The sequence below is a fragment of the Mobula birostris genome, chromosome 1 (genome assembly GCF_030028105.1).
Source record: "Mobula birostris isolate sMobBir1 chromosome 1, sMobBir1.hap1, whole genome shotgun sequence".
Taxonomy (NCBI): Eukaryota; Metazoa; Chordata; class Chondrichthyes; order Myliobatiformes; family Myliobatidae; genus Mobula; species Mobula birostris.
Genome location: NC_092370.1, coordinates 31678354 through 31698337, shown reverse-complemented (window position 1 = coordinate 31698337; position 19984 = coordinate 31678354). Strand labels below are relative to the sequence as shown.

Here is a 19984-nt window from a genome sequence, read left to right as displayed (position 1 = left end):
TCGTCTTTCAACATTGCTCTTAGTCCTAGCTGTTGGGTGTGGTCTTTCACTGATCCCTTTGTGCTTACTGTAATTGACCCGAGAAAATGAATCTCGGGGTTGTATATGATAACACAGATGTGCTTTGATAATACATTTACTTTGAGATGCATTGGGATACCATGTCTATTCTGAAACTCATTCCAGAAAATTCTTGTCATTTGTTTCTTCTACAGCTCAGTTGGTGTCCTGTGAAACCAAACTACGCGACAGATGCAAGGGAACTACTTGTAATAGGTGAGAAATGGAGACAAAACTCATTTCCTATACCAGTTACTGAAGTAACAAAGGCATGTTTAAAAATGCTTCTTTAATCTTGTTCGGTTTAAATTGAAACCAATTGATAATGAAGCCCTTGTTTTCAGAACATTATTTTCATTTGAATTCTGATGTATTGAGAGAAATGTATAACTCTAGAAAGTAATAAACTTCTAAAATTTAGACAAGCATCCAGCTTTAATCTTATTTCGCTTGTTATAGATATGAATGCCCAGCTGGTTGCTTGTACAGTGAAGGAAAAGTAATTGGGACTCTGCATTATGATATGGTGAGTTTAAACAAAGTAATGAAGAAATCGTTCCATACTGTGTCAGATGATTATCATTTTGGTTTTTCCCGTTTTGAAGGCATAAAGCTTGTTCACTTACTAGAATATAAAAGCAGTTTTTGAGGAGTTCTATTGATAATTTTTTACCAGTCTGCAATAATTAATAGGCCTCATGGGAATGATTCAAAAAATGGCCAAAGTGCTTTAACGTTACTTTACTTTTCAGATGAGGCCAAAGCTGGCTGTTGTATCCTAAGTAAATTAGGCCTATTGTTTTCATAATTAGATACATTTATTAACTAGCCCAATTTAAAGTTTATTTTCAGTCCATGTTAAGTTTCCCTGTTTCCTCCCATACTTCTGACCTTTAGTTACTTGTACATCTATGCAACCTTTGTTAGTATCCTGCTTAAGTGCAATAGTATGCTGTTCAACAAGCAGGATTTCCTGGTGACCAGCTGTTCTGATTCCAGTCCCCGTTCCCCTTTCCAGTCCCCGTTCCCCTTTCCAGTCCGCGTTCCCTTTCCAGTATGCCGGTCCATGACATCCTTGAGCCACTCTCAGGTTGAGGGAGCAATACCTCATATTACATCTGGGTAGTCTAAATGCATGAACATTGATTTCTCCAACTTCTGGTAATATATTCCCCACTCTCTCTCCTCTCTTTTTCCATTCCCATTCTGGCTCCCAACTTACCCCTTCTTTCTCCTCACCTGCCTATCACCTTCCTTTGGTCCCCCTCCTTCCCATTCTCCCATGGTTCACCCTCCTCTCCTATGGGATTCCTCCTTCTTCAGCTCTACAGTTGTTCCACCTATCACCCCCTACCTACCTTTCACCTATCACCTTCTAGCTTGTATTGTATTCCTTTCCCTCCCCAACCTACTTATTTTGGTTTCTATCCCCCCAGCTCCATCCTTTCCAGGTTCTTTATTCCTCCATATAGATGCTCCCTGACCAGCTGAGTTCCTCCATTTTGTGTGTGTTACTCTGGATTTCCAGCATCTGCAGAATCTCTTGAGTTTATAGTGTTCTGTTTCAGATAGATTCTCACATATATAAGATGATAATATTCATTAATATCATGTGTACTTTTCAGCAATCAAGCATTTGTAGAGCTGCAATGCATTATGGAGTACTGGACAACGATGGTGGTTGGGTAGATATTACAAGACAAGGGAAGAAGCCATTCTTTATAAAATCTAACCGAAACGGGGTCCAATCGGTTGGGTAAGCATTTTTGACTTCATTTACAGCCTCTCTGTACACCAATACAAAGCGTCAGCAATTAGGCCTCTACTGTGAAACTACAATATATGCAGCGCCACACCGAAAGACCAGGAGTGTTGAATCGTCCTGTAAAACTTTGTAATGTCCTTCTGAATATTTGTTCTCAATAGTGTGTAAGTTCAAATGACTTGAGGTAGTCCTTGGGAAGAAATTAGAACAATCTTTCATTAATTGAGTCTATTAACAGTATGTCACTGAGTCATGGACGAGATGAGCAGTTTGAGGTGTAGCAGTGTGCTGATGCTTTAAGAGGGTAAGAACATTTAATTGAGACTGGAAGATGCGCACATCCCTGGGAACATAGTGTGAACCTTACTGATCAATACTGCCAGAAGCTCCAGAGCCTTGTACTAGGAGCAATTGACCAAGCACTCATTCCCACTATGCTCAACACAGCTAAGTTCCAGACTAGGTCCCTATGCAATCCCATTACCCACTTACAGAAGCATTGTGATCACAGAGCTGTGTCCAAAATTCAAAAGGTTGAAGGTCTATGATATTATCCAAATCACAATCAAATCAAATCAAGTTTAGTTATCATTCAAACCATACATAGATGGAGCTGAAAGAGACAGTGTTCCTCTGGGGCCAAGGTGCCAAACATTCAAGAATGGCCAGTAATGTAATTGAAAATAGCGAGCGTAGAAGCATATTCACTCAAAAGAAAAACTACATATAGTCCAAGTCCCTGAGTGACAATGTCTAGCAATTGATGATACAGTCTCCTGGCGGTGTACAGACGCATGTAATCCAGCCTGTCTTTCCACCGCTCGAACACAGGAGGGCAACACCAAAGGATGAGGCCAGCCCCCAGCTGAGCACAGACACCATGCTTGAGGCCTAGTTCTGGCTACAACTGAGGCTACGCAGCTCTCATGTCGACTGTCCCACCACCAGGCAAGGGTAACAGGCCTGCAGCATCTTACATTGACACTGTCCAACAGAGTCTTTGCGATCTCAAGTGAAATGTCCAAGACAGTCTCCCACAGTTATACTGCACCAACTCCGATGCTTCTGAGTAGCAGTCAGCAATGCGGTCTGCACTCTGCTGGGCTCCTCCAACATCTCGACTGGCTCTGCCGCCAACACCAGTCCAGCTACTCCAATCGACGAGCAGCTTACTGATGGAGTAGCCCTGCATAACCCAATGTTCTTGGAGTAGGTTTGTCTTTAGATCGTTTAAAAAAACAAATTTTACAAAGTAAAAAGCACCTTTGGTTAGCCCCCAAGAAGCAACTGTGTTCACACAAGCTGCCACATTACCAGAACGGTCCTGATGAAGGGTCCCGACCTGAAACGTTGACTGTTTACTCTTTTCCATAGATGCTGCCTGTCTGCTGAGTTCCTCCACATTTTGTGTGTATTGCTGTGATTTCCAGCATCTGCAGATTTTCTCTTATTTGTGAAGATCCATGATGTTGCACAAACAGACTACAATTTATCCAAAGAACTTATTAATACCTTTTTTATCCAGTGCACGTCATACCCAGTCTACAGTCTTACTCTGGGACTGGTTAAAGTGCCCCTTTGTTCAGTATGCTAAACATGAAGGCAACTAGAAGGAAAGGAAAAGTTGTGGGTCTGAGTTCTGAAGGTAAGACTGAGATTCAATAGAGGAAGTGACAAGGAAGAGAGAATGCAGGGGAGTTGGAAGGAACTGTTTTAAGAAAAGTGTCCATGATGATCTTTGCAACAATTATAAAAACAGTTTATTGTCTGTTCTATATTTGATTATATTTTATTGATTTACTTTCTCTGTAATCTTCAGCTAACATATTTCTTCCTTTGATTCAGTAAATATAGACCTGCCAATTCATTTACTATCTCCGAAGTACCAGGTTAGTTCCTTAAATGTAAATTCTAAATATTTTATTCCAATTATGTGTTATTATTCACTGTAACTTTAATTTTCTCTGTAGTTCGATCGGCTACCTGCCAGACTAAAGCGTATGAAATTTGCACGTTCAAAAAGCCATTTTCGCATTGTCCGAGGTAAGTGAGTCACTTGACTAACTTGTTCGGTACATAGTCCTTCTCCATGGTTAATGTGGGCTTGCGGAGCCTGAATGCAGCCTGGAGAACAGAGGACTGGGTTGGAATGGGTGCAGAATGACAATTACAGGAGTAGAGCACATTAGTAACTTTGAGCTACTGATAGCTGCTCCTTGCTCAGTGTCACTGCTGTTTTTATTGAACTTTGGAAAATCTGGCCATCAGCAGTTAAACTTAAATCGGCCCTTTTAGAATATCTTCTTAATGTGTTATATCTTTTCAAAGCTGGGCACCTGTACATTTCACTGCTCCTTCTGGATGTAGAGATGGAATGTGTTTACAGTTGTATTTTTTATTAAATTTTGCCATCCGATAAACCTGATTCTGATACAAATGAAGGACGTATAAAGCTGACTGACTCTAAAAGTAAATTGCTTTGTGTATCACTTGTATGGTAGTGCACTCATAGGACAGGAATTTTCTTTTAACAAAGTACTTTTTTTAACAATGAATATCACATTACATGGCTCATATATTGCTCTTCCCTGTGTCTGTTTTACTTGACTTACATGCTGAATGTGTGTGTTTCCGTCCCAATTTTCAGGATGTATTGTCCATCAAACTGTATGGAAGAAAATCCACATCTGGCGCGGGTAATTGGTACCCGATTCTACTCTGATGTAAGTAGCTAGAACGGCTCTTGCTGAATGACTTCTTTTAGTTAGTGTACAAGGTTCTCAATATTATCAGTGTCAGTGGTGGCTCAGCTGGTGGCACTCTGACTTCTGACTCAGGAGTTTCCTGGTTCATGACCTGTCCAGAGAGCTGAGCACAAAAATTTGGACCAATACACCAGTGTAGTACTGAAGGCAAAGCAGAGAAGCATTTTTACATAGGCCCTTCAGCCCATCTAGTCCATCCCAAAACAATTTAAAAGACTCTGTGGCACTATTCTAAGGAAGAACAGGAACGCTGTTTCATGCTTGTCCATCAATCAGCAATTCTAAAATTACTCCCCCGGTCACTATTGCATTGTTATTTGTTGCAATTTGATGTTTACAAAATTGATTATTTTATGATGGTGACTACAGTTCCAAAGTACTTTATTAACTCTAAAGCTCTCTAAAATGTTCCAAAAGGGATGTGAAAGCAAGAAATAAGTGCAATATTTTTCCTCACGTTATAATTATCAAGTTGACCATTTCCAAGTAAAATGTTTGATATCTTCTCAATTTCTTTCATTGGATATTATGGCTGGAACTTATTTTTAAAATGTCATTATGAGAATATACTAACATAAAAAGTTATGAGCCACTCAACCTGCTCAAGTTTCCTCCAACATTTAATCAGATCAGCAAAGATGCAAATTCATTTATTATACGTACATTGAAACATACAGTAAAATGTGTACTTTGCATTCACAACCAATGCAGCTGAGGCTATGCTGGAAAGCCATAAGTGTCACCACAAATTTTAATCTCAACTCTCCCACAGTATCTCATACTTCAGTAATTTCCAACAAGGTGAAATATCCTTTCTGCCTCCACCCTGTGAAGATCCCTCAGGATCTTCCTGCTAAGTTCGTTCTAAATCTTCTAAACTCCAACAGATCTTACATTGAAAACAGGTTTTTCTTGAATCCTATTGTGTTTCTTTCTATTTACTGTAAATGTCCATAAGGAGATGACTCTCAGGGTGGTATATGGTAACAAAAGTGTACTTTCATAATAATTAACTTTGAAATTTGAATTGCCAATCCCTTCCTCATAAAACTGCCTTGTCAATTCCAGCTATTAGTCTAGGAACCTTGTTTGAAGTGCTGCCAACGTACTAATACCTTCCTTCAGTAAGGTGACTAGTATTGTAGATGTGGTCTCATCACTGCCCTTCATAACTGAAGCATAACTCCTCCAGAAATAAAGATCTCATTTATATTATCTCTATTGTCTGGCCTTGTACTAGTAGCATGTTATCATTTTTCAGATCATGTGCCAGAATTCTCAGATCCCTCTGCATCTTGGAACTCTACAAACTCTCACCTTTGATATACTGTACTGTGTATTTTTATTACCAAATACATTGACTTTTAAAAAAATGTATAAAAAGTATACTGTAGAAAATTAAGGCTTCTAAGATTTTGAGATTTTTTTTCACTAAACTAAACAAAAAGTAGAACTCACAGAAATGACAACCTATTGTGAAATTTTTCATTAACAACAGAAGGTAGTTGTTGAGTTTGGTCTCAATTTTCTAAGAAACATGCTGACAAAACTATAAAGTGATTTGCTTAAAAAAAGCTGAACTGATCAACTATGAGCAAGAAAACTCAGATAGTTAATAACCGTTAGTTGTTTCCATACCCATGTTTTTGTAGCATTAAAATACCAAAGAGGTAAATAGAAAATAACCCAAAAGGAGCTAAGAGAATAAAAAGGACTGTAAGAGATTGTAAGTGGCATTTATAGCGAGAGGATTCGAGTACAGGAGCAGGGAGGTACTACTGCAGTTGTACAAGGCCTTGGTGAGACCACACCTGGAGTATTGTGTGCAGTTTTGGTCCCCTAATCTGAGGAAAGACATCCTTGCCATAGAGGGAGTACAAAGAAGGTTCACCAGATTGATTCCTGGGATGGCAGGACTTTCATATGAAGAAAGACTGGATGAACTGGGCTTGTACCCGTTGGAATTTAGAAGATTGAGGGGGGATCTGATTAAAACGTATAAGATCCTAAAGGGATTGGACAGGCTAGATGCAGGAAGATTGTTCCCGATGTTGGGGAAGTCCAGAACGAGGGGCCACAGTTTGAGGATAGAGGGGAATTCTTTTAGGACCGAGATTAGGAAAAACTTCTTCACACAGAGAGTGGTGAATCTGTGGAATTCTCTGCCACAGGAAACAGTTGAGGCCAGTTCATTGGCTATATTTAAGAGGGCGTTAGATATGGCCCTTGTGGCTACGGGGGTCAGGGGGTATGGAGGGAAGGCTGGGGCGGGGTTCTGAGTTGGATGATCAGCTATGATCATAATAAATGGCGGTGCAGGCTCAAAGGGCCGAATGGCCTACTCCTGCACCTATTTTCTATGTTTCTATGTTTCTATACACATGCTCTTGTTAAATCACACCCAGAATACAATGAACTATTTTGGCAGCATAATTTAAAAAACATATCGATTTTGAAAAGAGTGTATGAAGGCTTACCTGAATGACACCTGTATTTCAAGACTCAGGCTGTAAGACTAATTTGCACACACCAAGGGAGTATCCCCTCAAATTTGGAGGATTCATGTACATTTCCCTTGAAGTTTTGTAATCATTAAGATGAACTGGTGAAGTAGATGGATAGAGGAATTGTATCTTGGTCTGGATGTCTCAAACAATAACCCATTGTCTAAAAGTTTGAAGCAAGTCTTTTCGAAGTAGGATGAGGAAAGCTTCTCCTCACAAAGGGTGGTGGAGATTATGAACTTATCCACAAGTCATTAAGTGTTACATTTAAATCTGGAATTGATAGAATTTTATTAAACAAAAAATGGGTATATTTGCTGAGAGATTGGATTGCTTACTGCCAATCCAATTTGCATGTACGACATTGTAAAATTTGATTTCAGCCAGATTAGATCATGCTAGCAATTGTATCTAGGTGAAATCATACTGATCATATGATTTGTTCTTGTTCCAGTGTAGTTGGTTTGATCTGACCAAGAATCACAACTTTCAAACTCTAATTTGCCATGAGTTCCTACGCAAATATGACTGTGATTTTTGGACTGATCCAGCTTATAATTTTGGGGAAAAATAACTTTGATTGTTAAAGTTATTTATACAATATATTCTAGGAAGGATGCCACCACTTGGACCAGCTCTGGCTCTGTGTTTGAGGTACATGGACTTCCAGAGAAATTAGAATCAAAAACCAAACTGATATTTATTATTTCTTTTGCCAAAATTCTGTGGAAATTTTTACAGTAGAGGTACAGAGAACAACAGTGCTACAGTAATGCCATCCTTTCCTGAATGAATTTAATGAAGGGAAGTAAGTCATATATCCATGGGTGGTAAAAGTATGAAATGTTACAAGTGGCAGCTCCACATTACATCAGCATGGGTTAAATAAGTTAAAATTAACTTCTGTAATAATTTTTTCATACCTTTTGAAAGTACTGCAAAATTTACAGTGTTTTATGCTGATTAATATTGATTCTCAATCTACATTTGAAACTTTGTACCTGATACACTATAGACCTCAGTTATTCCAAAGGGTTTATATGAACTCTGTAAAGTTTCCCTTCTAAATCTGAGGGAATCCATCGTATGCCTACACACCAGTACGTATACACTAATAAAACTAGACTTTTAAGGTTTCCAAACTCAATATTAAATTGATTTTATTGAGATATGTATCTTACAGTAATCATTGCAGTATTTTATAAAGAATGTTAATGAAGGTTCAAAATTTTATCACTAGATATGCAGACATAAACCATAAAATATTCACAGCTTGAAACACTGGTATTCATGTGGCAATATTGCTTTCCTAAATTGCTGAAATGCATGATTTTGACTTTATTTGCTAATGGCGTACAGGTTATGCATTTGAAATGGTGTTGGTGACGTTTATTTCGTGGTTTGCATTATAGTGTAAATGGGATATGCGTGAATTTGAATGGATACCATGCCAAAACACACATACTTTACACCTCCTGTACCTAATAAAGATGCCACTGAGTGTATATGCATGCCAGATGCCAGAAGATTATAGAAAAGGAAATTTGTGATTTACAGCAGTCATCATGCAGTTTGGATTTATTGTCAATACTGCTTTGGATGACTACAATCCAGCCAATACAATATGCAAACCATACATTAAAAAAAAGATAATCAAACAGCAACTTACTTCCCTTCATTGAATAAGAAATAATCACAACATTTTCTGCACAGACAACCGAGCAGAAGCTGCAATGAAGTATCTAGATATCCTTTGTCACAAATAGGGACCCACTGTTAGGACTCTGCACAGTAGGGACAACTAGAAGGCCTAAATAGCTAAAGAGCAGGAGGAGTTCTGAGCAGTGCTAGCAAAAGGAAGGGCTATAGGGGTCTAGTCAGGAGGAGCCCTCCTGCTGGATATTTTTGAGAAACACATGTAGTTATAGAAGCTGTGACATCTGAGACTGTGATTCTCCACGGAAGTGATGACTTGTGTAGAGCTGCAGCCATAGAGACTCACCTAGACTGCTCTGCCTGTGGCTGGGAAGGTCCATGGCTCTAATCTTTTCCTGTTTACGTTTTCATCTTTTCTTTATATAAAGAACATCAGGCAAAGTAATCAGGATCCTCACAGACAATGTGGGTTCCAAATGATGCAAGGTGATTGATTACAAGCATACCGTGAGTTTTTCCTCATCTCGGTCCTAAAAGGCTTCCCCTTTTTCCTCAAACTGTGAAGCTATGAAGTCCTGCCATCCCAGGAATCAATCTGGTGAACCTTCTTTGTACTCCCTCTGTGGCAAGGATGTCTTTCCTCAGATTAGGGGACCAAAACTGCACACAATACTCCAGGTATGGTCTCACCAAGGCCTTGTCCAACTGCAGTAGTACCTCTCTGCTCCTGTACTCAAATCCTCTTGCTATGAATGCCAGCATACCATTCGCCTTTTTCACCACCTGCTGTACCTGCATGCCCACTTTCAATGACTGGTGTATAATGACACCCAGGTCTCGTTGCACCTCCCCTTTTCCTAATCGGCCATCATTCAGATAATAATCTGTTTTCCTGTTTTTGCCACCAAAGTGGATAACCTCACATTTATCCACATTAAATTGTATCTGCCATGAATTTGCCCACTCACCTAACCTATCCAAGTCACCCTGCATCCTCTTAGCATCCTCCTCACAGCTAACACTGCTACCCAGCTTTGTGTCATCCGCAAACTTGGAGATGCTGCATTTAATTCCCTCATCTAAGTCATTAATATATATTGTAAACAATTGGGGTCCCAGCACTGAGCCTTGCGGTACCCCACTAGTCACTGCCTGCCATTCTGAAAAGGTCCCATTTATTCCCACTCTTTGCTTCCTGTCTGCCAACCAATTCTCTATCCACATCAATACCTTACCCCCAATACCGTGTGCTTTAAGTTTGCACACTAATCTCCTGTGTGGGACCTTGTCAAAAGCCTTTTGAAAATCCAAATATACCACATCCACTGGTTCTCCCCTATCCACTCTACTAATTACACCCTCAAAAAATTCTATGAGATTCGTCAGACATGATTTTCCTTTCACAAATCCATGCTGACTTTGTCCGATGATTTCACCGCTTTCCAAATGTGCTGTTATCACATCTTTGATAACTGACTCTAGCATTTTCCCCACCACCGATGTCAGGCTAACCGGTCTATAATTCCCCGGTTTCTCTCTCCCTCCTTTTTTAAAAAGTGGGGTTACATTAGCCACCCTCCAATCCTCAGGAACTAGTCCAGAATCTAAAGAGTTTTGAAAAATTATCACTAATGCATCCACTATTTCTTGGGCTACTTCCTTAAGCACTCTGGGATGCAGACCATCTGGCCCTGGGGATTTACCTGCCTTTAATCCCTTCAATTTACACCACTTCCCTACTAACATGTATTTCCCTCAGTTCCTCCATCTCACTGGACCCTCTGTCCCCTACTATTTCTGGAAGATTATTTATGTCCTCCTTAGTGAAAACAGAACCAAAGTAGTTATTCAATTGGTCTGCCATGTCCTTGTTCCCCATAATCAATTCACCTGTTTCTGTCTGTAGGGGACCTACATTTGTCTTAACCAATCTTTTTCTTTTCACATATCTATAAAAGCTTTTACAGTCAGTTTTTATGTTCCCTGCCAGTTTTCTCTCATAATCTTTTTTCCCCTTCCTAATTAAGCCCTTTGTCCTCCTCTGTTGGACTCTGAATTTCTCCCAGTCCTCAGGTGAGCCACTTTTTCTGGCTAATTTGTATGCTTCTTCTTTGGAATTGATACTATCCCTAATTTCCCTTGTCAGCCATGGGTGCACTACCTTCCCTGATTTATTCTTTTGCCAAACTGGGATGAACAATTGTTGTAGTTCATCCATGCGATCTTTAAATGCTTGCCATTGCGTATCCACCGTCAACCCTTTAACTCTTTAACCCTACCAGCTCCAAGGAAGGTTAGTAGTATGGTGGAATATACTCTTCACTTGCCTGGATGAATACCTCTTCAACAAAATTTAAAGCTCATCCAGGACAAAACAATTCTATGTAATTGATACCTGATCTATTCATTATCATCATCATCATGTGCCATGTCGTATGATGTGGGCAACCATGGTCTTCTATCTGTCTTTAATCTGAGAAATTCTACTAAGCTGTTCATAACCTGTCCATACCCTGATCTAACTCGACAGTGACTTTTTCTTCCATCAATTTTTTCTGTCACTGCAAGATGTTCGCACTTTTCTTTCCTCAGTACATGTCCCAGAAATTCCATCTGCCACTACCTGATTGATATCAGCTTTCTTCTTATTCCAGCTTTTCACAACTCTTCCTCATTTTTTTCCCTACCACGAAATTTTCATCATTCTTCCCAAAAAGCACATTTCTGCAGCTTCATGTCTTCCCTCATTTTGCTTTGGTATTGTCCAACATTTACTTCCATATGTTAGTTGCAATGAGTTCGTACTCATAGAAATTACGCTATTCTTTAGTATCTTGCTCGAACGTGCATTTAGCAATCCCAGTTCTTCGAACTTCAACATCTGCCCTACTCCCAGGTGTTATTATGCTCCCCAAGTAATTGAACTTCTTTCTTTGTTTAATTGTTTCTTTTCCCACTTTCAGTTGACATTTCTGTATTTCTTTCGCTGTGATGAGAAGATTCTCCTTTATAGTGAGAAGATTCTAAGAAAAATTAGCAGTATTCCAGGCATGACAATTTGAACTCCGCATGGTACACACATGACACTATACTGATAGGTACTTCTAAAGAGCAGCTCCAAGAAATAATAGATAAAGTCATCAAACGAAATTGCAGGAGAGGATTGACCATCAACTTGATCATCCTTGAAGATTCCCTCCTCTACCACCAGTGCAGGAAGGCTGCAACGTGTACTGTATACAATAGCTGCTACAGCAACTTACTAGGATTTCTCCCAGAGCACTCCCACCTTGAATGGGCGGACCCATAGTGTAGTGGTGGGCATACTCTTTACAGTGCAGGCCCAGGTTCAGTGCCCCCGCTGCCTGTAAGGAGCTTGTACGCTTTCCCCGTGACCATGTGGGTTTCCTCCAGGTGCTCCAATTTCTTCCCATAGTACAAAGGATAATTGGTCATTGTTAACTGTCCCATGATTAGGTTTGGATTAAAACAGGGAATTGCTGGGCAGTGCAGCTTGAAGTGCTGGAAGGGCCCATTCCTGTTGTATGTCATGAAATAAATAAATGCAACATAGAAGATCAAGGGAACACAGCACCTCTCTCCCACTCACAAACTCTCCTACCATGGAAATATTCATTTGTTTCTCCTGACCTAAGTGCTGAAATAGCCGTGCTGTACAATAGTCAGGGGATATCTGTAAGTAAAGCAGTAGATTAAGAAGGTAGATCCTCACTACTCCCCTCAAAGGAAATTAGGAACAATTATTATTCCTGAACTGTCAGCAAACCTTGCATTCCTAAAATTAACAAAAATAAATATTCTTCATTGCATTATTCCTTGATTGTTGGTCATCCATAACCCACAGTCACTGAACGCAGGCCAAACCAAATCGGCAATCTAAACTAAATGCATGCCTGTAGAATGACTCCAAAGTGTAGAAATGCAGAATTATGTACCTGCATATAGATTCTACTCCAGTCCCGAAGTACCTTGTGAGTGTGAGCTTACCACTTTCTTGTGTGATCTTTTTCCCAAAGCTGGCCACAGAGTCTGGCAGCAACATTATTAAAGGGCTAGTATTCTCATCCATGCCAGATTTGATCCTCCATGCCAGGTGCACTATTGCTGATGCCAGTTACGTGCCTATGTGCCTGACATTATTAAAAATCTAGCAGTGTGCTGAAGAAGGTAAGGTTTGAAACTCAGTAGAAGCAAGTGTGTGAGGTTGTGGTATGTCATTTAAATGTTTGGTAGGTGTGCTGATTTTATTTTTGTTATATGAACTATGGGGGTTTAATATATAAAGCACTGTGTCAGGCTGATACTGTGTTTGTTGGAACTGAAGGTTTTATTGACCTTGACTGTGTTAATTAAAATTATACTTGCTTTTATCCAGTTTAACCCAATCTGTATATAAGCTCTGCAATGCAAAAGTAGAGTTAAGCTTTGTAATAAATCCACAGACTTCATCAATCGTGCTGAGGCTCTTTATGACTTCACTCCTCACCATAGTTATTTCTTGAACAGTGAGTAACTCCTCCTGAACCCACAGAAATTTCACAGCCTCAGGATAGAGGGATGTCTTTTTGGAACTGAGATGAGGAGGAATTCAGAGAGTGGTGAATCTGTGGAATTCCTTGCCATAGGTGGCTGTGGTCATTGGGTGTATTTAAGGCAGAGATTGATAAATTATTGATCGGTCAGGGCATGAAGAAATACGGGGAGAAGGTGGGAGATTGGGGCTGAGAGGGAAAATGGATCAGCCATGATGAAATGGCAGAGCGGAATAAATAGGCCAAATGGCCCAATTCTGCTCCTATATCTTGTGGTCTTATGGCTTCATGGTCTAAAATCTCCCATTGGCCATTTCATTTCCTAATTTTGCTTGGTGGAATTCGAGGGAGAACAATGATCTAAAAATGGCTGAAACACTTGAAATACCAAATCATAGAAATGACTCACTGCAGTGTTAAAGAGGTTTGTGTAATTAAGTGTAAATTACTTATAAGTACAAGAGATTCTGCAGATGCTGGAAATCCGGAATGTAACACACAAAATACTGCAGGAGCTCAGCAGGTCAGGCAGCATCTATGGGCCAAAACGTCAGCTGTTTATTCCCCTCAATAGATGCAGCCTGACCCGCTGGGTTCCTCAGCATCTTGTATGTGTTGCCCTGTGATCTATTTAAAATGGGTTACGAAATGCATCGAAATTCACAGAAATTTCTCAGGAGCAACACTGCAGCATAAAAATAATGACACTTGTAAAGCTTACCTGGAATACAAAATTATACTATCTATTTAAAAGTATTGTTAACTTTGAGTGTATGAAACACACTCTGAGTTCAAAGTAAAATTTATTATCAAAGTACACACATGTCACCATATACTATCCTGAGATTAATTTTTCTGAGGGCATTCACAATAAATATTAAGTAGTACAATAAGGTCAATGAGAAACCACACACAAGACATAAGAAAGCAACTAATGTGCAAAAAAAAGAAAGTGATAAAAATTTAAGGAAACATTCCAGGAGGACACCAAGCAATTAATGGAAACCCTGGGGCTGAAATTGAGTGATTTAATTAGAAATGGCATAGTGTGGACTTGTTTGAGACCATTCAAATACTGATGCACAGTTCGTTAGTATTAATGTTATTATCAAATCCACAACTAGCATCCAGTAAAAAAAGTGATTAGCATTTGCTTTTCACCATTCTTTACAATTGCCACATCTCGAGGTGCTTTTCAGCCGAGGAAATAATGCTGAAGGGAAGTCATTTTTGTAGAAAACTGTATGTAGCAAGCTCCTACAAGTAGGAATATGATATCAACCAGATACTCTGCGTTTACTAATGTTGAGCGTGGGATAAGTATTGGTTGCTATACTCGGATCCCCTTTTCTGTCCACCTCATAGTAATGTCATCTTTTAAGTCCACATGACAAATTAAGTGGGACTCAACTGAATGCCATAGTCAAAAGACAGCACCTCCAACCAAGCTACAAACCAATCTCGCTGTGGTGTGTGAACTCAGACGTTTATGTGTGGTTCTGGTAAATAGTGCTGATCTAATCTGGTTTTAATGTAATGCTCATGTATTGATCGAATGTCTGAAGCTGCTAGGCAGAGTCTTATTAGAGGAGAGACTTAAAATGACAGGCCTTAATGAAAGGGAAATTAACAAAATTATTACTGGGTTTTTATGTTTTCCTTAGGACTAACCACTATTTCATTATGAAGGAATGGCTCCATTTAACTTTAGCAGAGTACAAGAAGCTGTGTAATTTGTACCAGAATGAAATCTCTTGGTTAAGATTCACAAGCTCTTAATTGTCAACATGGTTGAAACCCTTGCTTAAAATGTGTAATAACCTTTCTGATTATACGATTATAGGAAGCCATTAAATCACTTTTTATTTTCAAGAAATGGCCATCAAACATTTATAAGCAGGTTTGTCCCAAAATTTTGTTTGGTTAGATCTGTTGTACCTTGTATAAAATTTGCTCCGATTGGGCATCCTATTCTCTCTACTCATTGTAGGGGTCCTTAACGAAATGAATTCAACCAGTTCATAATTTTGCTGAGCCTGGACACAATGCTGCCCCTAATTGAACAAGTTGGAAATCTCAGTGATCACAGCATGACTGGTATGAGGATTGAAAGGATGCCACATTGTTGCAGGAGGCTGAAAATGGGTAACCCAGTAAAACAGAAGAAGGAAGGGATGTCTAAGCTTCTCAGCTGCAGAGGTGCAAGGCTGGTTCAGCTTTTGGGTATGCCTGATAAAGTACTGATGCATTTGAATTGTCCTTAACTACAAAGGTGTATTACCCCACAAGCAATGGCCCTGCCTGGAAATGGTTGTACAAGATCCAGTGCAGGAAACAAAGTTGGGAGGGCTCACTTTTAATGACGTAATTGTCCTGCAAGCAATGGTGGCAGCATGGCTGATTTTCACAGTGGCAAAACCATTGACCAGGATGACACATAGTGTTATTTCACACAGGTTTCACAGAGAGCGTGGTGGGTGCATGGAATGTACCGTCAGGGACGGTGGTCAAGGCAGATATAGGGTCTTTTAAAAGACTCTTAGATAGGTACATGGAGCTTAGAAAAATAGAGGGCTATGTGGTAGGGAAATTCTAGGCAGTTTCTACAGTAGGTTACATGGTCAGCACAACATTGTGGGCCAAAGGTCTTGTAATGTGCTGTAGATTTCTATGTTTCTGTGTTTCTATGATGACAATCAAGCTTGAAATGATTGGCCTTTTCTCCTGTTTTCCATGATATTTGCCATCAAGCAGGTGGCCCTGGGATTGCTACCATTCACATCTCCAAATTCGTCCTTCCTGAGCTGATCGTGGAAGTGTACTGTACACAAAATCCTTTCCAGTAAAAATATCTGCTTGACAACATTTCACAAAGGCCCAGACAGTGAGCAGAGATGAGAGAATGTCCAATATGAGCTACTGTTTTAGGATGGATTGTCCTGCAAGTCTGAGACTGAGGTGGAGATGCATTAATAGATCAGAGTAGAAACAGCCTTGCTCTTTGTCAGGCTGCACTGTAGCTCAAGTGAATGTGCAACATGAGAAAGTTTATAAAATATTCAATACCTTGCCCTGAACATAATAAAGTGGTCTTGAAGAGTCAAAGCAGCATTATCCATTGGACTCTGATTAGCTTCAGACAGTGTTTTTGATAGATTTAGGAAATCACAGTTCATGTAGATCAATTAGTTTTGTATTTGAGCAATAATTAATTATATGTTAACTGCTAAGGTTGCTTATTTAATTGTCTTCTGACAAGTCAGATTCTTTGTTTACCTTGTGTCTTCAGCCTGGGTCCTCTGCTGTCTCTGGAGGCTTTTTCCACAGCTCAGTTTCCTGTGTAGAGCACACAATAAGCTCATCTTCATCACCACACTCATTCCTATTTCTCGTTATAACTATGACTGGGTTTTTATTTCCTGGGGAAATTACGCTCCATGGATACACTTGCAGGAAATCCATTGAAGAAGGAGTTGCACTGCATAAGAGCAATCTCCGCTGTGCCACAGAGAACAAGCGGCAGTTGTGAAAGGAGAGTCTGAACAACCGAACGACCCAACCACTAACCACAGCCACCGCTTACTCATGTCCATACTGTACCAGAATGTGTGGATCTTGGATCCGTCTCAGCAGCTACCTGAGGACTCACCAGCCGACAATCCCTTTGGAGAACATCGTATTCGAGCGATTATAATGCTACTTATTTTGGTCTGGTTGCTGACCTCCTTTGCTCACCCCAGAGCTGAAAAATTTCCTTCGAAGTTGAAAATACATCACCTTAAGTTCTTTATTCGCCTGATATCTTTACTGTTTTTGGAATGAAGATTTCATGCACAAACTATTAACTCTATTGTGGAAGTCAAAAAATTTTAAATACCAAATGCAAGCAAGTTTTCACTTTCAAACCTGTTTTATTTGTCTAACATAATTTCAAATCCAAAGTAGTTTAGTCATCTGAATAATTCTGATTTGAGGTCAGAAATTGCACAGAGATGTATTTATTTCTGATATTAATAATTTATAATTTATTTATTCCCTTTAGAGATCCAGTATTTGCAGAGCAGCGGTACATGCCGGGGTCATTCGTAATTATGAAGGAGGTTACATTGATATGATGCCAGTTGAGAAAAAGCAACGCTATTTTGGCTCGTACCAGAATGGAATATTCTCGGAAAGGTTAGAACTGTAATCTAAAGCAGCAGGCTTATTCAGATGCCAGAGTTAAATTTTCAACAGCAGAGCTTATTGAACCATTATTTGGTATGTGAAACACAAACTGGCTGAAACAGCCTATCCCATCCCAATGTTTAGCAAAGTAATTAGTTAATTCAGCAGAGGGTATAGTATGCAGAACCGCCTGGTTCCTGTAAGCTGATAAAACATATCCCCTTAAAAGCTGCTTATTATTACATCATAACAAATACTGTTTTTATGACTGTTGTTTACAAAATGTCTGGATCTTGTAGACAAACAGCAAATATTTCTGATGAATTTTAGAATTTATTAATAAAGGTCCTTAGCATTGATGTCAGATTGGGGGGAAAATATTCTGGACCAATCTGTAGAAATTATATTCAGATAAAGATTCCAAAGCCTGTGCATGAACCTATATTGTTCAAGAATCTTAAATGTCTTATGAGCATTCTAAGTGTTTTTTTACATTCAGTTCATCATGAGCAGAGGGAAATAATGCAAATTTTAGTATAAACAAAGAATATTCTATTAAGGATTTAGTAGTTAATAGTATTAAACATGCCCGAATAATGAAGTCCTTTATTACAGTGACTCCTGTTGATTACTATCCAGGCAGTTTCAGATACTGTTTGAAAAGTTCTACCCAGAAGTCAACTGCAGAAGCAGTTTGGTGGGGAAGGGGAGGGAGAAAGCACCCTAATTCTGATCTTTTAGTTATTTTTTGTTTCAGCATGGCTTGGCTGAGGTAGTTCATTTTGAAATACTTCCCTTTGACATAAATGTCAGCCTTGGGTATAAACAACGGTGAACAGAATTTATTTTCAAGCTTTGCCCAAAACTTCACAGCCCAGAGCCTGAGTTTTATTGTTTATCAGATTCTATTATGAATTATTCTTAATTGTTTTTTGCTACATTCAGAGTTTATGAAATAACAAGACATGTGGATAGCCCCTCTGTAACACACCATGTGTAGAATATATTAGAAAGACGTTAAATTTTTAATTTTATTCCTTTGCGAAAAAAAAGAAGTGCTATTAACAGCTAAAACTAATTACAGCAAGTAAGGAGATTTGGGATTGATCATTGAAAGAGAGCATGTCCTTACATTTCCTTATGCCTTTTTTCTCTCCTTTTTTAGCCTGAAAAATCCACCTGGAGCCAAAGCATTCAGAATATTTGCAATCATTTGACTCCGGTCAAACGTAACCACGTTTAATACAGGACTTGGAAGAAGCAAAGGAAAGTGTTTCAACTATTTCCTGTGGTTTTTTTGCTGTGTTAGGATATTGGCAGAAACAGTTTTATCTATTGCAAACCAAAACTTTCTGCACCATGTATTAAGGAAGGGTAATGCAGAAAGTTAAGACCATATAAGCAGTAATTATATTAATAATGGAACTGCCCCATAAACAAAATGAATTAAAAATTTAAAATTGCTGTTGTCTAACAGCATGCTGCTAACTCAATGACACAACCAATTGTTAAACACCAAGGTTCAGACTGAAACCCATGATTAGGTTGAACTAATCTAGTGCTTAAGAACCTGGCAGATTCCTGCAGGCCAGGAAATTAATTGATGATAATATTGTATTTTTGGTAGAGTAATCAGCTTGTACAATCATGGGAGAGGAGTGAAAGACATATTTTCAGGGTGATGTTTCGCATCTATAAGTAGAAGCCAGTAACTTCTAAGTATCAGAGTGTCCAACTGAAACAAGCCTTGAACTGATATCCTAATATTTGTATTGGGGCCGTTATAACTTTATCAACTGAACAGAGCTTGCCCCTTTCATGTTATCCAGTTGTCTTTGGGTCTCCAGCTGGAGACCCCTTACTGCGTATGTATCCGTTAAATCAAGTAGATTAGGAGTTTGCCTCTTGTGTTTTCTAAAGTATTGTGCATCATTGAAAGTCCCTTCATTCCCCCCCACCTTGAAATTTTACCCATGTCTCCTGACACCTCCCTGCAGCCTGTCTCAGTGCCAGAATCAGCTCATCATTTGAGCTGTATTGGAATACTCAATTGACATCTGCAGCATAGAAGGCCTGAGGCCCAGATTTGAGCAGGCCTCAGGCAATCTTCTTGGGGTTCTGTTCAGTTAGTGACACCATTTCACACTAGACTTTATCACCATTTCTAGTCACTTGGCCAAAATGACAAATTGGAATGTATAAATCAGAAATTCAAACACCTTTAGAAAGTAATTGAATCAATGTCCAAACAAAATTAGCATACGCTATACATAGATGGAACAACATAGATTATGAAGTACGCCTTTTGAAAGTAAGCTCGCTAATATACATTCTGCTATTTAGTATGTGAAACATAGTATAATGTTGATATTTGTTTTTAAGAAAACTATATTGCTCACAAACAGCAAGCTGTTGGAAGTTATTTAAGTTATTTTGTTACATGTTAAAATTGCCTTTTGTACTTGTAACTTTTAAGTGTTTATAAAGTCTGCCTTTCAAAGTTCAAGTTAAATC

General features: G+C 39.1%; 1 protein-coding gene across 1 annotated transcript in view; it reads left to right on the top strand.

Moving 5' to 3' along the window:
• LOC140195001 (cysteine-rich secretory protein LCCL domain-containing 1-like) overlaps positions 1-19782 on the top strand; it is a 42760-nt gene extending 22978 nt beyond the window's left edge. The window contains exons 8-15 of the mRNA XM_072252580.1: positions 216-276; positions 520-586; positions 1686-1816; positions 3671-3714; positions 3796-3868; positions 4473-4548; positions 17346-17479; positions 18636-19782. Of these exons, the coding sequence (XP_072108681.1) occupies positions 216-276; positions 520-586; positions 1686-1816; positions 3671-3714; positions 3796-3868; positions 4473-4548; positions 17346-17479; positions 18636-18687 (638 nt within the window). The 3' untranslated portion in view covers positions 18688-19782. The remainder of the gene's footprint in view (positions 1-215; positions 277-519; positions 587-1685; positions 1817-3670; positions 3715-3795; positions 3869-4472; positions 4549-17345; positions 17480-18635) is intronic.
• The last annotated feature ends 202 nt before the right edge of the window (positions 19783-19984 follow it).